Here is an 18,469-nt window from a genome sequence, read left to right as displayed (position 1 = left end):
AGAAGAGCCGTGAAAGAACCGCGGAGCGTGCTGGGAAATGGAGTCACCAGCTCTACTAATCACGGCGGCCCTAGTGGGAAAACGACTGCATCTCCCATAGTGCAGCGCGATAGCGGCGGAAGGATATGTTTGATGGTTTTCCGCTCTGAATTCTTGACTGAGACGAACAAAAGGCCTGGCGGCTGGGACGGAAGTGTCGTCACAACTGACCGGAAAGAAGCCGGCTGCAAGCAAAGACGCCTCTCTGCGAAGCGCCCTGCCAGTTCCGCTTCCGAGGTTGGAGGTTGGGCAGCGGTGAGGGACCGGGCGGGCGAGCGAGCGAGCGAAGCAGCCACGATGCTGATCAAAGTGAAGGTGAGGCGAGGGGAGGCTCTCGGCGGAGGGAGCGGAAGGTGTCCTCCGCGTGCCCCGAGGCATGGCGGGATCGCTGGGGCTGCCGGCCGCAGTGCATTGTGGGTGGCGGGAGTTGGCTCTGAGTCTCCACCAGCAGGCAGAAGTGAAACCGGTAGAGCCGCATTCTCTCCTTCAGCTGGGAGTGCTCTACCCGTGGAGGGCTGCCTTCCATGCCGCCACTGGAGAACTAGAGAAGGCAGAGCCAACTCCCCTCAGGGTCTTTGTCCCCCCACAGTCCTCGCAGTCACCGCCAAAGGAATCAAAGCTCGAGGGCAGATGTCCCTTTAGAGCATTTCCTAACCCAGCTCAACTGATTAGAGGCATCCTTTGCTGATCCAACGTACCGAATCAGAGAAGGGATCTAAATCAGGGTTCCTCAACCTCAGCAACTTTAAGATGGGTGGACTTCAACTCCCAGAATTCCCCAGCCAGCCATGCTGGCCGAGGAATTCTGGGATTTGAAGTCCACCCATCTTAAAGTTGCTGGGGTTGAGGAACCCTGATCTAAATTACTAATCAGGTCATTACCCAAAGTTGCTTGGTGGCGCCCTGATTCCAGAAAGGTTTTTGCACCCTGGAAAAGGTTGCAAGAGAAAGAGCAGCAAATAAACTTAGAAAGCTGTAGAATAAAGGAGCACTTGCATTCTCCTTGTGCAACCTCGCGCGCACACTGTGCACACAGAGCTGTTCTTTGTTTCCTGTTTTATAACGTAAAATGGTTGGATTGTTGGGCTCTGGCCAGCTAGTCTTTTTCTATCTGGTCAGGGAACAGTCTTACAATTTAGAAGACAATTAGGCAGGCACTTGCTGTTCAGGGAAGTTCATGTCCCGACCCTTGGTATTTTTAACTATTAGTCACCCTTTAATTTTCTCCTGGTCTCTGGCATTGTCTCCAGGCCTTCGGCAAAGGAGAGCGAGACCTCTCACTTCACTGCCCTTGCCGTCTTTTATCTTCCTTTTTTTAAGTCTTGCTGATTTTATTGTAATTTCTTTGATTGCTGGGAACCGCCCAGAGTCGTTGAGAGTCGGGCAGCATACAAGTTTAATACATTATTATTATTGTTTTAGCCTGCTGTTGCACTCTCATGCACCTGTCCGTTCAGATGGACTGTATGTTCTTTGTTAGACTAAGTATTCATCATAGGATTCATTAAGCTCAGTATCCATTGCAATCACTAGAAAAAGTCACTGGCTGGCCAAGCCTGGAAAAAGATTATATTCTGTTCAAACATGGATTCACTCTGACTGAGCTTGCCCTTGGTTTCTGTATATCCAAAGTACCCTTACCCTTCCAGCAGTACCCTATCTACAGAGGGAGGAATGGCAATTCACTAAATTACTATCTTCCCCCCCACCCCAAAATTCCATTCAGATATTTTAATTCAAGCATATCAGTAACTACAACGTACACTAATCAAAGATGGTGCACGATGGGCAGGGTCTTGAGGTCTAATTCTAATAGCTTGAAGACACAATCATTTGGGGGGTTAATTACAATCTGGCTCTTCTTGGAGTTGCAGCTGGTAATTAAAAGGTGGGAGGTCTCCCTCTCTGCTTTTTATTTAGGGAGAAATAAGAACAGACGCTCAGAATCATTCACAAGAGAGACAGTGGTGACTTTGAAAGATGGGCAATATAGAAGGTGGGGACAGGAAAATGGGGACAGACACACACACTTCTTGTTCCATACATTTGCTTTAACAGAAAGAACTCATTCCTCTGCAGAAAACTGGTTCAAGGATGGTGGAAGCTTATCTCCTGTCAAGTACATTTGAAATAATATTTCAGCTATGGAACCCAACAGTGAATACTGGAAGTATCCTCCAAAATACTGCAGCACAAATTTATGGAGGCCTTCATGGCTCCAAATGAAATTACTTGTGTTTCTGGCATTAGAGTCTTCCCCAGCTGGCTCCCTCCAGGCCTGTTGTGCTGACATTTGAAGAGAGGCAGGCCAGAGAAGTCTTTCATATATTAAAAGGATGCAGAGCTTTCCAACATCAACCCCCTAAAATTCAGCAGCAAATTGCTAATTTTTACAAAGAAAAATAGAAGTACTAAGCTTCTGCATAGATATTTTAGTCAGTTTCAATTGCCTGTTTTGCATGAAAGAATCTGAAGAAACAAGGCATACACTTTGGGCCTGCCCCTTCAGTTGACATCACAACTGTGTCCCAGTGGAATCTAAAAATAAATTAATTACATGTATGGTCTTCCTGGAAAACCAGCTCCCCTCCTCTTCAACTGGAAAGTTACAGAATCACGGGTGTCTGCCAGCAAGAGAGGGTTGACAAAACCCTACATCAACTTGCATGACATCTTAGAATGCAAAAACATACAGGATGCATTTACATAATGACATCACCACGCAGATGTCATCATTTCAGAGTTATCACGGCTTGCTGCAGATGTAATAAACTCTGCTGCATCCTAAAATATCATGATACATTTTGATGTTGGCTTCTTGCCTATTGATGCATACGGTTAACGCATAGGACGTCTGCTGGCCAAAATGTTGTGGCTGTAGGCCTGGCTCGGCTGCTGACGCCACAGCTTTTCCTTCCTGTGCGTTCCTTGTGGATTTTCAGCATTGGGGATTCCTCTGCAGCTCAGCTGAGAGGAAAGCAAAATAAGGTAATCTGTAGAAGATTACCTTTTGCAATCCTTAACTCTCCAGGTACGTGAGGCTACGATTTTCCTGCCCAGTCAGAGAACTATTGTTAAATGTTCCCAGCATCTGATGTAAGTTAAATAGCCCTGTGTGCAGCGTCCTCTGAATCTAATCTAGAGGTGCAGAAGGGATGTGGATGGTGTTGTCTTCTCTTCCTTGCCTTTTCGGATTGCCTATCCAGAAGGTCCCCTATATACAAACTTTCAAGTTGTGAGCTTCAGCCGATGCGAACAAGATGGACCCGGAAGTTGGAGCTGGAAGTTGGGAGAAGGCACACCACAAACTAACCCTTTTCCGCCATCTCCTGACTTCCGGTTCCAACTCCGGTCCTGACTTCTCGGATGGTCAGTTGTGTTTGGTGTGTGGCGACTGCAAATTGCAGACTGCAAATGTCTGCAGTTAAACGCAAGCGCCTACACAATCACCACAAGCGCCTATGTCAGCACTGCCACTTATGTAAGATGCGAACTGCACATGTTTTTTTGCTGCTTGGACTTACAAACAAAATGGACTTACAAACAGCCTCTTGGAATGTAATCCGTTCGCAAGTAGGGGACTGTCTGTATCAAGCAAGCAACCCCTGTAATTGTCTCTTTCCCCTGCAGGACTTCTGCTCAGGTTTTAGCCTCCAGCTGCACAGCTGTCTGATCCCGAGACTCAGGCTGTGAAAAATGCTAATGGCTCAGTGCTTGCTGGCTTTGCTCCCAAGCAACTGGGAATATCCAGAATATCTGTACCGGTGCTGGTGGGATTGTTTCTTAAATTCTACGTCAGCAGATGCACCAGTAGGTAATAAAGTTGCTGTCCGCCTCCAGCTCTTTCTCCAGCCTGCTGTGGTGATGGAGAGAAGGCGGTTTCTGTTTCAAATCCCATGCAGGACACAGCAAGGTTTTAAGGAGGCGGAAATGTTGGTACGAGCAGTTTTAACAGGAGACGGTGTTCAGTCCGGAATATGATAGGAGGAGGAAAACAGGGAGGGAAGGAGGGAGACTGGATTGGGCTAGAGAGAGATGCAGAGCTGTGTACAGAAAGGTAGATAGCTTAGGAATGAGAATTTGGGAAATGGGGCAGATCCAGCCCCACCTCTCTTTAGAACTGAAATAGGGTGGGATCCTGCAGAGGAACTGGATATTGGTAATTTGTTGAAACCTTTTCCTTTCGTTGCAGACGCTTACCGGAAAAGAGATAGAGATTGATATAGAACCTACAGACAAGGTACCCGCCCTCAAAAGAATGGGGTGGGTTTGATGTTGCTGATTATCCTTGTTAGGTTTCCTGCTTTTCTTTCAAATACAATTCACTCCTTCCCCCTGACCCCAGAAGGTCTATATTTGTAGAAAGAGGAAGGTCTCTATTTGTAGCTTCAGTGCAAAATAGGGGGACTTCCTCCGCCATGGCCCACCTTCTCCCTACAATCCCTGGATAACTTCAGGGAAGGGGTCGTGGAGAGATGACCCCCTGCCATGCAGAGGGAATGATTCAGCCACTCCCTCCAACTTTGTATTCATCCTCCTCTCTTCATCAGCCAGCCACTTTTCCTCAGCCTTCTTTTTTTCTGCCTTTGTTGACCTGCACTTTATTGAGGATCTCTCCCCATCCCCACTAGACCCCCAAGCCGTTACTGACCCCAGCAGGGCCCACCTGGTTGGGAATCACTGCCCCTGGCCTTCCCTGGGGGGACTCTTGGCACAGTGGCCAGATGTTGATGGCCTACACGCTTTGAGTGGTGAATACAGGGTGGGGAGAAGATACTTGGGTGTTTCCTTCTCGGGGCAGAATCAGGGGTTACGGGCACACTGAAGCTTTGTGAGTTTCGAGGGAAGTTGCTTCTTTCTCTGCCCTATGGCCTTCCCTGGGATGATCCAAAAACAGTGTTTTTCAACCTTGTCCACTTTAAGATGGGTGGACTTCAACTCCCAGAATTCCTCGGCCAGCATGGCTGGCTGGGGAATTCTGGGAGTTGAAGTCCATCCATCTTAAAGTGGCCAAGTTTGAAAAACACTGGTCTAAAATGATCCTATGCTCCTTGTTGTGGCCCTTCCCACCTCCAACTGGTTGAGGTCAAAAGCTGTTCTACGGGGAAAGTGACTTTGTTCTTCCCTTCCCTTTCTCTGTTCTCTTCCAGGTGGAAAGAATAAAGGAGCGAGTAGAAGAAAAGGAAGGGATTCCTCCACAACAGCAGCGACTCATCTATAGCGGCAAGCAAATGTGAGTTTCAACCAGGGAGAACTTGTCATGCCAGCACCTCTTTTATTCTGATGGGGGGGGGGGCAAACAAAAAGGACAAAATATAAATATTAAAAATAAAAAGATTTGAAAAAGCCCATAACCCAAAACCCAACGAAAAATGAATTTAAAAGCAAGCAGAAGGGATGGTCCATATGTAGCTTTGAGAAGAAATGCAACTTTTTAAGTACCGGTATTCATTATTTATATCTAAACTGGCTTTAAAAATGTCAAGTTCTGTATTAGAGAAAATGTGATCAAATTTGATCGAATTTGTCCTTCCTTGCGGCATTTTTCAGGGCTCTTTGCTGTGGTGTTAATTTTTTCAGCGGAAGTCATTTCTTACACTTTTGAATACTACTAATCCAATAAAAATTATATTTTGGTTTTCAGGTGTTTTGCTGTAACAGACCAGGCAACTAAAACCCAATCAAATTAAGCTTTTATTCTGAATTAATGTATATCCATTAAGAAATATAGATAGTAAGCTGGCTGCAGGATTTTTTACAAAAATATTGGCTACTTTTCCCAGTTTCTGCAAGAATCTTTGAGCAAAAATACTGATGAACTGGGTATTGCCATAAAAATTATTAGATGTAAACTTTTCTTTAATATCTTCACCCAATGCAGTCTGAGAAGATTGTAATGGATGAGGTTCTCTTGCTGTTAAATGAAGTATATAAACACCATTTTAAAAAAATTGATAATTCTATTTATTTTACAAACAAATGATTAAACTTGGCTCATTGACATCAAGACGGTACTTGTGTCTCTTTTATAAATATGTTCAGAACTCAAAGGACTGCCAGCAACAGTTAAATCTCTTAATTTGTTTTAAAGGACTCACTTTTCTTGTTCCTTGTATTGAACAGATCTAACCTCATGTTTAAAAAGTGAATGATCGAGGAAGATGGTTCCTGCCATTTCCACAGTAATTTCCTGCAATTTTAAATATGCAGTTGTGTCATATTTAAAAGTGGCAGTGTTGCTCACACAGAATTAAAAAAAAAAATCTAATCTTTAAATCAGTCCAAATCCAAAAATACTAGGGAATTCCTGGAAGCATAATATCCCGACCAATCAGCTATCAACAGATACAGAGAGATTAAACAATCTGATTAACTGATTATATACCATCAAGTTGTTTTCAACTGCTAGCGACCAGATAGATAGACTTTCTCGATGACAATCTGTCCCTAACCCGGTCCTTCAGGTCTTCCAACAGTGCGACCATTGCCACTGTAACTCTCCACTTTCCTGCTGGTCTTCTTCTCTTTTCTTCCACCTTTCCCGGCATCAGAGCCTTCTCCAGAGAGCTGGCTCTTTGCATCGTGTGTCTGAAGTAGGATGCAGGTAGTCCTCGCTTAATGACCATTCGTTTAGCAACCGTTCAGATTTATGACAGATTGAATGAGGGGTACTTATGACTGATCCTCGAAGTTCTGGCCATCGCAGTGCCCCTGCAGTCACATGATTGTGATTGGAGCGCTCGGCAACCGGCCCGGATTTCTGACCCTCGCAATGTCCCGTGGTCACATGATCATGATTTGCGACCTTCCCTGCCGGCTTCCCACAAGCCAATGGGAAAACTGGTAGGAAATTGGAAGTTGTGGTCATGTGAGGTCCTTGCTTAACAACCCGCATGGTCCTCACTTAACAATGGCAACCAGGAACTGCCAGAATTGCCGTCACTAAGCAATGTGGTCACGTGACATCGTGCTTTATGACCACATTGCTTAGCAACAGAAATTCCGGTCCCAATTACAGTCATTAAGCAAGGACTACCTGTAATTTGAGCCTGGTCATTTGTGCCTCTGGTGAGAACTCTGGATAGATTTGTTTGATGATCCATAGGTTTGTTTTGTTGGCTGTCCATGATCTCAGGAGTTCCCAACACCAATGTTCAAAGGCGTCAAGACTCTTTAAAGTCCAACATTGGCTTCCACAGAGTGTCACAGGGGCTACCATGACTTGCATGATTCTGCTCTTTGTAGGTATAGACACATCACAGTATCTGAATATCTTCCCCAAGGCCTTCATGGCTGCTCTTCCAAGTGCTAGTCTGGTGCATTTCTTGACTGCTGGCTCCTTTAGCGTTGAGGGTTGATCCTGAAGGGCAGAAGGTCTCCACCACTTTAATATCTTCATGGCCAATTCTAAGGCTGGTGGTTCTACCTGTTGCCATTAGTTTGGTCTTTATATTTAATTTTAGTCCCTGTGCTCTTTTATTAGTAGACCTTGCAGTCAGCTATTAAAGGGTGTCATCAGCATTGTGCAACTTACTGAAGTTTCTTCCTCCAACTTTGAAACCACACTCCTCTTCTTCCAGTCCAGCTTCCCTCAATAATATTCAGCATATAGACTGAATAAATAAGGGGAGTGTATACAGCCTTGTCTCTCTGGCAACCTGGAGCCAGTCTGTTTCGCCATCTTCTGTCTACACTGCGGCTTCCCGACCGGTATATAGCTTTTAGGTAAGGACAATGAGATGTTCTGGGATTCCCATTTTTCTGAGCACATTCCACGGCTTGTCATGGTCAAAACCACATGGATAGAAGATATAAAGCCCCATCTACCTGCCATTTAAAAGATGCGACCAAAAGTCAGGGAGAGAAACAGACCACTCATAAACACATTCTCCCTCCCAGCCAACACCCAGGTGAGGAGGAAACAGCACCAGATAAACAATCCAGGAAGAAGCAGTGTTCTAATCAAGGAAGAAACGTCACCCCAACCAGGACTGGCGTGGCAACCGGCCAACTTCATTCTCCCAATCATGATGGTGCTACTTAGCCTGGTAACAAAACATCTGTAGGGAAACAGTGAAGAACCCAAAAGTTCAACTCTACCGATACTGTCTACTATCAAAATAATCTAATGCTAACTCAGTTTGTACCCAATGGACATGTTCTGAATTCCTCATAGTATGAATTATGTCTTAGATCAGTGTTGTCCAAACTTGGCCACTTTAAGATGAGCGGACTTCAACTCCCAGAGTTCCCGAGCCAGCATGTCTGGCTGGGGAACTCTGGGAGTTGAAGTCCACTCATCTTAAAGTGGTCAAGTTTGGACAACACTGTCTTAGATGAAAAGCGTCAGAATAATATTTCAAATTCGGCATGCCTAAATCTCCATCAGAGTTAACACAAGTACCCTGTAGTTTAACTGTAGGTAGCTTTTAACTCTAAGTAGTTTTTCTAATTATATATAAACGAAAAAATTCTTTCTTACCATATATGAAACTAGGTAGGGTCAATAGAATTGAATATATTTTGAATATTTTAATTGCCACTATTTTTTCCAGTGATGATAATGAAAAATGTTGCCGTGCCACGTTATTTTTTTCATCTAACACAGAAATGGGCCATCATTTTGGTGGGCTTGCTTAAGGATTTGGTTATTTTAATGAAATAGACTCATGTGAAGTGTAAACATTTCTTGAACTGGTTTTTCTGTGATTCTTTACCAATATTAATTAACATAGCTGATGATAATCAACTTCTGCACTTACCCCTGTATGACATCTCTTTAATTTAAGACTGCAATCGTATTTAGGTTCCTAAGAAAAATAAATGTAGACATTAGCAAACAGCTTAATTATATTTTGTTTTGATACTACAACCCCAAACATTGCCGTGTTTTCTAATATTCTGTGCGAATAAGATTTTCAATATAAATGAAAGTCTTTGTTTGGTCTCCTTATTTATCTGAGAGGAAAACGTGAGTTATCTAATATAATGATGCTAACTACTAATTGTGTCGGTGAATACAGTCAATACGTTATCAAAATCAATAATATATGTCCAAATTCCAGGCCCCATAACCCAAGTCGAGCCTAACAATGAAATCATTCCCTGAGTGATTAATGTTAGAAGGACAGAATTCTTCAACGCATCATAAACATTCAACTTAATGCCGTTTATCTTACAGGACGTTTTGTTCCTCTTGCGTGGTGAGATTTATTATTTTTTTTTTTTTACAAAATATCCGTTCCTCCTCTATGAATAATAATTTCCCCTAAACGACTACATTTTAACCCAACAATGGAGGGGCTACCGAGACAAAAAGGGAAACGCATTGGAAGAGATTTTGTTGGGTGGGCATCGCCTCTGGCGCGAGTCTAAATTTTGGATTATCTTGGCGGTAAAAAGTTTTGGTAAATTGGACTTGCTGAGGAATCCGGCATTCTGGAGACCATGCTTACTGTTTTTTTAAGACAAACACCGTCCCCCCTCTCCGGGCACGGGACTTCTGACATATCCAGGGGAAGTTCTGTGCCATCTTTCTAAAAATGCCCGTGTTAACTGCCTGCCTCGGTCTCTCCGCAGGAACGACGAGAAAACCGCCGCCGACTACAAGATCCAGGGCGGATCGGTTCTTCATTTGGTCCTAGCGCTGCGTGGAGGAGGCCTGCGATGATGGAGCATCTCGCCCCGCCACGTCCCCCTCTTCCCCAGACCCACTGGATGTGTGTGAGCCCAACCCTTGGATGCGTGGGAAGCCCGTCGGGCGCACCACATCCTGCAGCTTTAGTTTCTTCCTAATTCCAGGAGGACTGCCTGCCACCGCCGCCCCTCCCAAAGTTTTTTTTTTTTAAGCTGTCATTGGGAAGGGTGCGTTTTAGGGGGCAGGGTGCTCTAAGTTATTGGGGTGCAGCATCCGGCTTCGGCCCGGGGTCCTGACTGCATGTGAATAAGGATTCATCTGCTGGTTTTCACCCCCCCTTGTTCAAGTCTCCCCCCCCTTACCCCCCCGTAATGGCTAAATGTTAAATAAACGTTTCACAACCACCAAAGCATCTTGAATGATCTGACTGTGTATCTGCTGGCGTCTGGGTTGAATTTTTTTTCCTCTGCGCCTTTATTAATGGGGACTTCCCCCCTTCCTAACCAGAATCCTTGACCCAAAGCCATCTTTGCTTTTTTTTTTTTTTTTGGTACTCTTCCAGTTAAGATGGTGGTGCAAGAAGCTGAGCCTTGCAATGGCTCCTCTGAGAATTACAATCCCACTTTATTCTTCAGGCCAATTTTATGTCAAAGGAAGCGATTAACGGATATTTGAGTAAGAAGAAAGTTACGAGAGCCAACCTAACCCAGCCTCAGAAAATAAAGTTGTCACTGCTACTTTCATTATCAGGCTGATAAATGGTTGAGGAAGATACACATCCAAGTTTAATTTCTTTGAGGAAAAGCGTGTTACATATGATTTGCATTAGGTTTGTCTGCAATTCCAGGCAGCGTCATTTATTTATTTAAAAGCTTTGTATAGGCACCCGTCTTGTGTAACAGCCTTCAGCAGCTCACATAATGCTCTCACCTGTTTCGTCCATAACAACAACCCTGTGAGGTGGGTGGGGCTGAGGGACTGGCCAAAGTCACCCAGCCAGCTTTCATGCCTAAGGGAGGACTAGAACTCGGTCTCCTGGTTTCAAAGTCCAGCCCCACCACCACTACACCAAACTGGCTCTCATATGTGGTGACTGGAAATGTTTAGCCCCACGTGACTGATCGCTGGTTTTGGGCCAATTGCCTTTCCTCTGCAATGTCTAGCTTGGCTCACTTGCTCGAGCCCTCCGAGGCAGCCTGTTTTGGCAGATTGCGATGGGCTACAGCATTCTTCGATATCCTCACGGTGCAATAGCTTAAAATACAGGATGCAGCTTTGCAGAGGAGTATTTCTTTCCCCAGTACAGGGTTGGGTTGGGTCACACCTTATCCCTTCTGATTTCAATATGCTTTTTCAAAAATTAAAACATTATGACTGCAGACGGTCCTTTTTATTGTTATTTTACTTATCTGATCAAGACTTAAGATGTTCTACGTTTTGCTGGGCCCACAGGGTGAAAAAGCAGAACGTCTTGCATGCCTAAAACTCTGCCCGCTCCCCACACGGTACACGAGAGCCAGGAACTTGATTCTGGAATTTGGAAACAACAGCCAAAGTACTTGGATCACAGCCCAGCAAAATGCTAGCAGGTTTAAAGGGTTGGGGAACTTTAGGTGTTAAGAGGGAAAACCTTGGTTTAAAGCAGTGTTTCTCCACCTTGGCCGCTTTAAGAGGGTGGACTTCAACTCCCAGAAGTCCCCAGCCAGCCAGCATGGCTGGCTGGGGACTTCTGGGAGTTGAAGTCCACCCATCTTAAAGGGGCCAAGGTGGAGAAACACTGGTTTAAACTCTCTGTTGTAAAACTTCTTAGCTGACCAAGCCAGGCCTAGCCTACCTCATTGGGCTATAAGCATAAACAGCAGAAAAGAAGAATTATGGACATAGCCTGAAACTCTTTAAAAAGAGCTAGGTTTTATGTTAGAGCAGGATCGCCACCGAAATAACCTGCGGAGGAAAAGCACGGGAAACACTTAAAATTTGAACTGTGCCCCATGCCAGATGCTAAGACTCCGGGGCAAATGTTAGTTTACCGTTCAAGGGTCTTCACCGCCACTGACCAACGTTTTGCAAGTTACGTATTCTCAACTCGGCTTGCTAACTCAATGGAGGGGGGGATCCCGTTTAATGACGACCGCCCTGGCCCCTAACTTTTTGCTTTAGATCAGGCGCTTGGCTTGCCCGGCGACCGCGAACTCGCTGCCAACCTGGGGTCTTGCGTTCCTCTACATCTTCCCTGGCACAGTGTTTGAAAGCGTCTGGCAAAGCTGCTCCCGTCTCGGGCGGCGCCAACCTGGGCCCACCTGGGCTGGAGCACCTTAGAGAGGCTCGCTCGTTCCGCCCAGCCTCTCTCGGTCCGGCCAGGGTGGCACAGCCCGAGAGGCGACTCAGAGGGCTCCCCACCCAGGTGTAGGGTCTCCTGCTAGCCCCGAGCCCAGCAGCGCACAAGCCCCAACGAGGCGCCTCTTCTGCGCGCCCGGCGATCCTCAGCGCCGGCCGCTGCCCGCACGCCTGGCCGGGCCGGGCCGGGCCGGGCCGGGCCGGGCCTGCACGCTGCTCTCCGGGCTGGCCCGAGCGCGGCGGCGGGCAGCGCCCGGGGCAGCCGGGCTTCTGCGCGCTTGCTGCGGAGCAGAGCGGGAGCGGCGAGGCGCTCGCTGCGGCTCCGGGCCTTCCGAGCGGAGAGATCGGAGCTCCCGGCGCCTGCGGTTTTATCTCGGCCCTGGTGGCGCCGGCCTCCCAAGGCGCTAAGCCCGCGCGCCCCGGCCGTGCGCCCTCGCCCGCCTGCACTCCGCGCCCCAGCTGGGCTCCGAGCGCAGGCAGCTCCCGGCCTCCCGGAAGCCGCGCGTCCTTCTTTCCAGAAAGCTGCGCCGACCCTACGCAGCCTGCCGCCTTTGCCCCCCCCCCCGATCGGCAGAAGATGTGCCAAGCGCCCTCCCTGGTGGTGTTCGACCTGGGTGAGTGCCGCGGGTGGGACCTCGCCCCATCATCCTGGGAGCTGGCTGGGGGTTAGGGGAGGGGGAGTGGCTGGGGAGGAAGGCTCGGCAACGGGGAAGGCGGGAGGGCCTTCCCTGCATTCTCGGGGAGGCCCCGGAGGCCGACCTCTCTCCGTCCCTCTTTTTTGCAGATTATACCTTGTGGCCGTTCTGGGTGGACACCCACGTGGATCCCCCCTTCCAGAAAAAGAGGTGGGGAAAGGGGGGGGGTCCTGCCAGGGACCTGCTGGGGGCAAAGGCAGTGGCTCCTCTCTGCATTTTTCACGCCCTCTTAAAAATGGAGGGGAGGAACCGGTGAAAAGTACCTAAAACAGTGTTTCTCAAGCAGCAACTTTAAGATGGGTGGACTTCAACTCCCCGAATTCCCCAGCCAGCAAAATTCTGGGAGTTGAAGTCCACCCGTGCGGGCCAGGGATTCTGGGAGTTGAAGTCCACCCATCTTAAATTTGCTGTGACCGAAAAACACTGACCTAAAGAGCAAAGAAATGGAGGGAAAATCAGATGGAACCTAGTAGCACTTTTTCAGACTAACACATTTCGTTAAAAGGCATAAACGTTTGGGAGGGGCGGCTCCCTTCATCAGACGCAATGGAGGGAGGGCTTCATGGAGGAATAGTCCACGTTTAAATTGACTTGCTTAAAATAAGGCTGTTCCACCTCCCCAGTCCCCAATTCAAGCCTCTTGAAATGAGCATCATAAAAATGGCAGCGGATTTAGCACAATTATGAAACAGTGCCCCGGCATTAAACAAAAATTCAATAAAACCCCACCCTCGTCCATGGGTGGCTATTCTGTTTTCATAGATGGATAAAAACACCCAGGCATTGGGAGATTAGCGGAGAGTTTCACTATTTCTGCAGCATGTTGAAATCACTGCTTTTTTGCGGGGAGGGGGCGTGTTTTAAAGTTGGGATAGAGAAGGGAGGGAAAGGTTGAGAGAAACGGGGATCAAGATGGCCCATCGGGTTGCTTGTTGGCTGTGCAAGGGGCAGTCCTGTGGCTTTAAAACTAGCACGGGTCCGAGCTCGACAAGGGCAGATTTTCTGTGCCGCACCTGTTGCATTCCTACCTGCGCCATGAAAACTAGTTTTTTTCTCTTCTGATTGAAAAGACAACAAGCTAAACCACTTCTTGTCTGTATTCTTCCCAGCGATGGTTCAGTACAAGACCGGAATAAACGGCCTGTTAATCTGTACCCCGAAGTTGCAGAAGTTCTCCAGCAGGTGCAGAGTAAAGGTATCCCCATGGCGGCTGCCTCTCGGTAAATCTGGGCCTTGCCCACTTGAAACTTTCCCCATATAGACATGCCACCCCCCACACGCCCCCTTTGTGATGAATCAGCCATATAAAGCTAGCAGTTGGCTGTTTCTCTGGGTTATTCTAAATTCCCGAAATCACAGCGACTCACGAAATTGCTTATTTCTAGCATAACTTAAATGCAGGGCAAGCATTTTAGAGCATGCACAGAGGACCAGCAGGCACATTTTGCGGGACCCAAAAGAACGGGCTGGGGAATTCTGGGAGTTGAAGTCCACTCATCTTCAAGTGGCCAAGGTTGAGAAACACTGCCCTCATTTATTTTTGGATCAAATTCCCCACCGTCTTCAGGAGAAGGGCTTCGGGGTGTTGAATGATCCCGGCTTGTTTGCCGAGTGGGCTTGCGTGGCTTCCTTTAGCAAAACGAGTTAACCAGGTTGTGTGAACATGGCCTAAAACTTTTAGGGTAAGAATCAGTCCCTATTAAAGGAACTCAAGCAGCTGATCTTCAACCTGGCCTGTGCTCTTCTCTCTCAGGACGGGAGAAATCCGAGGAGCTACCCAGCTCTTGGATCTTTTGGGCTTAAACCGCTACTTCCTCTACACAGAAATCTACCCAGGCAGTAAAGTCACCCATTTCCAGAGGTAAAAGAAACTTCGGGTTCTTTATTAATCCCCCAGATTTGGGGGAGGCAGTGGGGGCAGATTCTTGTGAAACCCAAAATCCTTCTCGGAGTATCCATGTCTCACCTTCTGCTCTCTTGCGTTCTCAAATCCCTTGGAGTAAGGTAGGGAGAGTAAAACTTTTTAAAAAAATGCTTAAGTGGGTGCATCGGCTTCTGGTACGCGTCCAGGCGCAATTCAAGGTGTGGGTTGCCCTTGCGTGGCAGTGCCAGCTTGCTTGGGGGGCCGTCTGTCTCCGAGGGTTTCTGCTGTTCCACCAAATCCGACAGGGTGGGCAGGGTCTAGTTCCCCTAGATCAGGGTTCCTCAACCTCAGCAACTTTAAGATGGGTGGACTTCAACTCCCAGAATTCCCCAGCCAGCATACTGGCTGGGGAATGCTGGGAGTTGAAGTCCACACATTTTCAAGCCGCCGAGGTTGAGAAACCCTGCTTTACACCATGCTAAACAGGCTAAATATCTAAAGTGGTGCAAAACCTGTTGGTGTTCTTGCTGCAACGGACGAATAACAGCCTCTCCTCGGCAACTGTTTTTCAATCCCCACTTATAAAATACTCTCAATCTGATCGGAAAGCTTTAAAAAAGAATCAACTGAAAATCCTGCAGTTCAAACTAAGTTAGGGGTCTGGTATCAGGGCTTCAGCCAGGTTTTCCCTGGATGGAAAATGGGACTTTCTGAACTTAATTCCGCCCTCCAAAGAATTAGAAAGCTTGGGGGGCGGGGGGGATGATGGCTGATTGCCTTCTGCTCCTCTTCCTCTCCAGGTTGAGTCAACGGAGTGGAATCCCGTTTCACCAGATGCTCTTCTTCGATGATGAAAACCGCAATATTCGGGACGTCAGCGAATTAGGTATCCCTCAAAGACTGCATGATGGGATTCCAAACCAGTGTTTCTCAACCTTGGCAACTTTAAGACGAGTGGACTTCAATTCCCAGAATTCCTGGCTGGGGAATTCTGGGAATTGAAGTCCACTCGTCTTAAAGTTGCCAAGGTTGAGAAACACTGCTCTAAACCTATCAGTAATCCTCTGAGCGCCCCCATTCATTCCAGATCTGGTCGTGCGTGAGGGTAACTAAAGGGGTGGGTTGTGCTCACACAACACACTGAACCAAGGTGACCTCCTTTAGCCTAGTAAGCCAGTCCGTGCAGTCATCTTAGGTTAGGCTGATGGAATAAACCATGATTGAGTAACAGAGATGTATGCTTTACCAAGCTCCCAGATTTTGCATATCCTGCGAACTCAAGACAGGTGGCAGAGCAGATCCTTCTAAGCTGGGAGCCATGGCCAGCCCCATACGCAAGGGCAGTACGTAGGTTAAAAAGATCCAAAACGGCACCCAGGTTGAATTTTTGCAACACGAGCCTGAAATCTTGGGTGTTAATCGCACCGGCTTATTGTGAGCCAGGATGCAGATTAAGACAACACTCTTTGCTCCTTTAGCAGCAATCCTCATGTGTTTTATTGACTATCTGTAAAACTTAGCAGTTTTCCTGGTGCTAATCCACGAAAAAAAAAAATCTCTGGTTGAGTTCACACACTACACAATTCTGCAATATGGTTTGCTCCCTTCAGGCCTATCATGATGTGTGAATTCTCTCTCTGGGGTTATCAACCGTGGTTTATGGCTTAGAATTACATGCGGAGCCAGCCGACCAGGGTTTCCTCCACAAGCCACACTGAAAACCAACCATGGTTTTGCACTGTGCTCCAAAAAGCTCTCTTGGAAATCTTTTTTTGTACTCCAAAGTCTATCAAGAATAGGCAAACCTCTGGTATTTGGGATTCCAGTTCTGGGGGAGATGGGCAGCATATAAATTTAATAATAAATAAACCCATCAGATTTCTAGCAGAAGCAAGAGATTCTGGGAGTCACAATTCGGAAGGCCTGCAGCCCAACTCAGGTGAGCAAATGCAACACAGTGGCTGGGCAGAAACGCAGTGGCATCACCCTGGCTGGCTCTGCCCCTAATCTAGCTGCAGGTCAGGCTATTTCTGAACTGCTTGAGGCTGATGCATGCTGACAAAAAGAGATGCTCAGGAAGAAGAACCCTAACATATTTTGATCCCCCAAAGGAAAGGATGGCAGCTGAGCTAATGCAGGGAAACCACCCAGTTTCTGGGAGCTCCGGCTATAGAAAAACATCAGGTTTGAAACCAGCCTCATCCATGCCTGGGGGTTAAAAAAACCAAACTGGCGGACATAGTGTTACTTGTTCCTGTCTTGTTTTCTCTTAGGGGTGCTGTGTGTCCTCGTCCCCAGAGGCATGACTCTCTCACTCCTCAACCAGGGCTTGGAGGCCTTTGCCCGCTCTTGAGGAGTCTGTTCCTGCTGGCAAGGCGGAAACCTCAACCCCTGGAATCTCCTTCTTCTCTTTTTCTCATGGGGAACACGGGTTGGAGATTTTGGACACTATGTGGACATACATTATGATGCATTAGATGCAGAAGGATGGAGGGGGGACATCTTCCTACAGCTTCCTGCAAAGACCTCTGATGATAAAGACTTACGCGTCCTCTTCCTGTCCGGTGGTCACATAATGCCCGCAAAAGGATCGTGTTTGAGCCTTTTATCCCAATAAAACTGGGAAAACAAATCCGTCTTTCCTTTTATCAGTTAGCGCAGTGACCACCGGCAATGAATTATGTTTAGATTGTGCCGTGATTTCTGTTGGAGGAAAAGAGGCAGACACCTGAGATCACACTGCTAACATCTGAAAAATAATAAAAACAGCTAAGGGGTTCAAGAAAGTTATCTGTTTTTGCTTTACTGTTTATACTAACACTCTTGGCTTAGTATAGACCATTGTTTCTCAACTTTGGCAACTTTAAGATGGGTGGACTTCAACTCCCAGAATTCCCCAGCCAGTGTGCTGGCTGGGGAATTCTGGGAGTTGAAGTCCACCCATCTTAAAGTTGCCAAAGTTGAGAAACACTGATATAGACCATAAGAAATTGTGGAAAGCCATAAAAACCTGGGTGGGTCAGGCTACCTCATTTGTATGATGGCCAGGAAGCAAGAGTTAGCCACAAAATAGTTCCAGATTGGGAATGGAGTGCATCAAGGCTGTATATTGTCATCTTATTTCTTTAATGTATACACAGAATGTATAATGGGAAATGATGGACTCGAAGAAATAGAAATGGGAAAAGTTCAAAAATGCTGATGATACATCTTAGATGACTGGAAGCAAGGAAAGATCCTTCTTGTTGAAGTAGAGAGTTCAAAATCAGTCTTTTGGTCAATATTTTAAAAAGTAGGATTATGTCAACAGGCAAAGCCAACCCAATGCAAATTGGCGGAGAAGTTGAAGTAGTAAGAGACTATCTTTCTAGGCACAGAAATTCCCTGGGATGGTCCCTCTACCCATGAAATAAAGAGACATCTGCGACTTAGGAGAAAGGTTGTGGCAGATCTAAACAAAATATTAAGGTGTAGGGATATCACGCTGATAAGAAAGGTACACATTGTCAAAGCCATGACTTTTCTAGCTGGGATATATGGCTACGATAGCTGGACCATCATAAAAGTTGAATGAAGAAAAATGTAGGCCTTTGAACAGATGGGGCTGTAGAACATTGCCAAGAATACTTTGGACCATAAGACGAAAAAACCAATTCAACGTGAGATGAAATAAATCCAGTTTGTTCACCGGAAGGACTAACGATGAGAACACTGAAATATTTTGGATGCGTAATTCAACGACAGGCTTATCTATTGGTTAGTGTATTTTTATTTGTTAGATTTGTATCCTGCCTTTGTGCAGGAGCTTAAGGCAGTGTACATAATGTTCCTTCCTCCCATTTTCTCCATCAACAACAACCCTCCGAGGTGGGCTGGGCTGAGTGTGAGCGACTGACC

General features: G+C 46.7%; 2 protein-coding genes across 2 annotated transcripts; both read left to right on the top strand.

The window, feature by feature from the left end:
- The first annotated feature begins 193 nt into the window (after window positions 1-193).
- NEDD8 (NEDD8 ubiquitin like modifier) lies at window positions 194-10,046 on the top strand. The gene is made up of 4 exons (XM_007442856.4): window positions 194-354; window positions 4,232-4,279; window positions 5,190-5,272; window positions 9,619-10,046. Exons 1-4 carry the CDS (start codon window positions 337-339, stop codon window positions 9,707-9,709), a joined length of 240 nt encoding a protein of 79 aa, XP_007442918.1. The 5' UTR covers window positions 194-336; the 3' UTR covers window positions 9,710-10,046.
- Window positions 10,047-12,113: 2,067 nt separating this feature from the next.
- MDP1 (magnesium dependent phosphatase 1) lies at window positions 12,114-17,358 on the top strand. The gene is made up of 6 exons (XM_088142255.1): window positions 12,114-12,627; window positions 12,798-12,858; window positions 13,818-13,928; window positions 14,462-14,569; window positions 15,373-15,458; window positions 16,846-17,358. The coding sequence occupies exons 1-6, from the start codon at window positions 12,591-12,593 to the stop codon at window positions 16,923-16,925; spliced, it is 483 nt and encodes a 160-aa protein (XP_087998381.1). The 5' UTR covers window positions 12,114-12,590; the 3' UTR covers window positions 16,926-17,358.
- The last annotated feature ends 1,111 nt before the right edge of the window (window positions 17,359-18,469 follow it).

Source organism: Python bivittatus, unplaced genomic scaffold (assembly GCF_059951505.1).
Source record: "Python bivittatus isolate LINGU-HERP-01145 unplaced genomic scaffold, Pbiv_v1 ctg000370_np1212, whole genome shotgun sequence".
Lineage (NCBI taxonomy): Eukaryota > Metazoa > Chordata > Lepidosauria > Squamata > Pythonidae > Python > Python bivittatus.
Note: the sequence above shows the minus strand (reverse complement) of the source record. Positions and strands in the feature narration are given on the sequence as shown.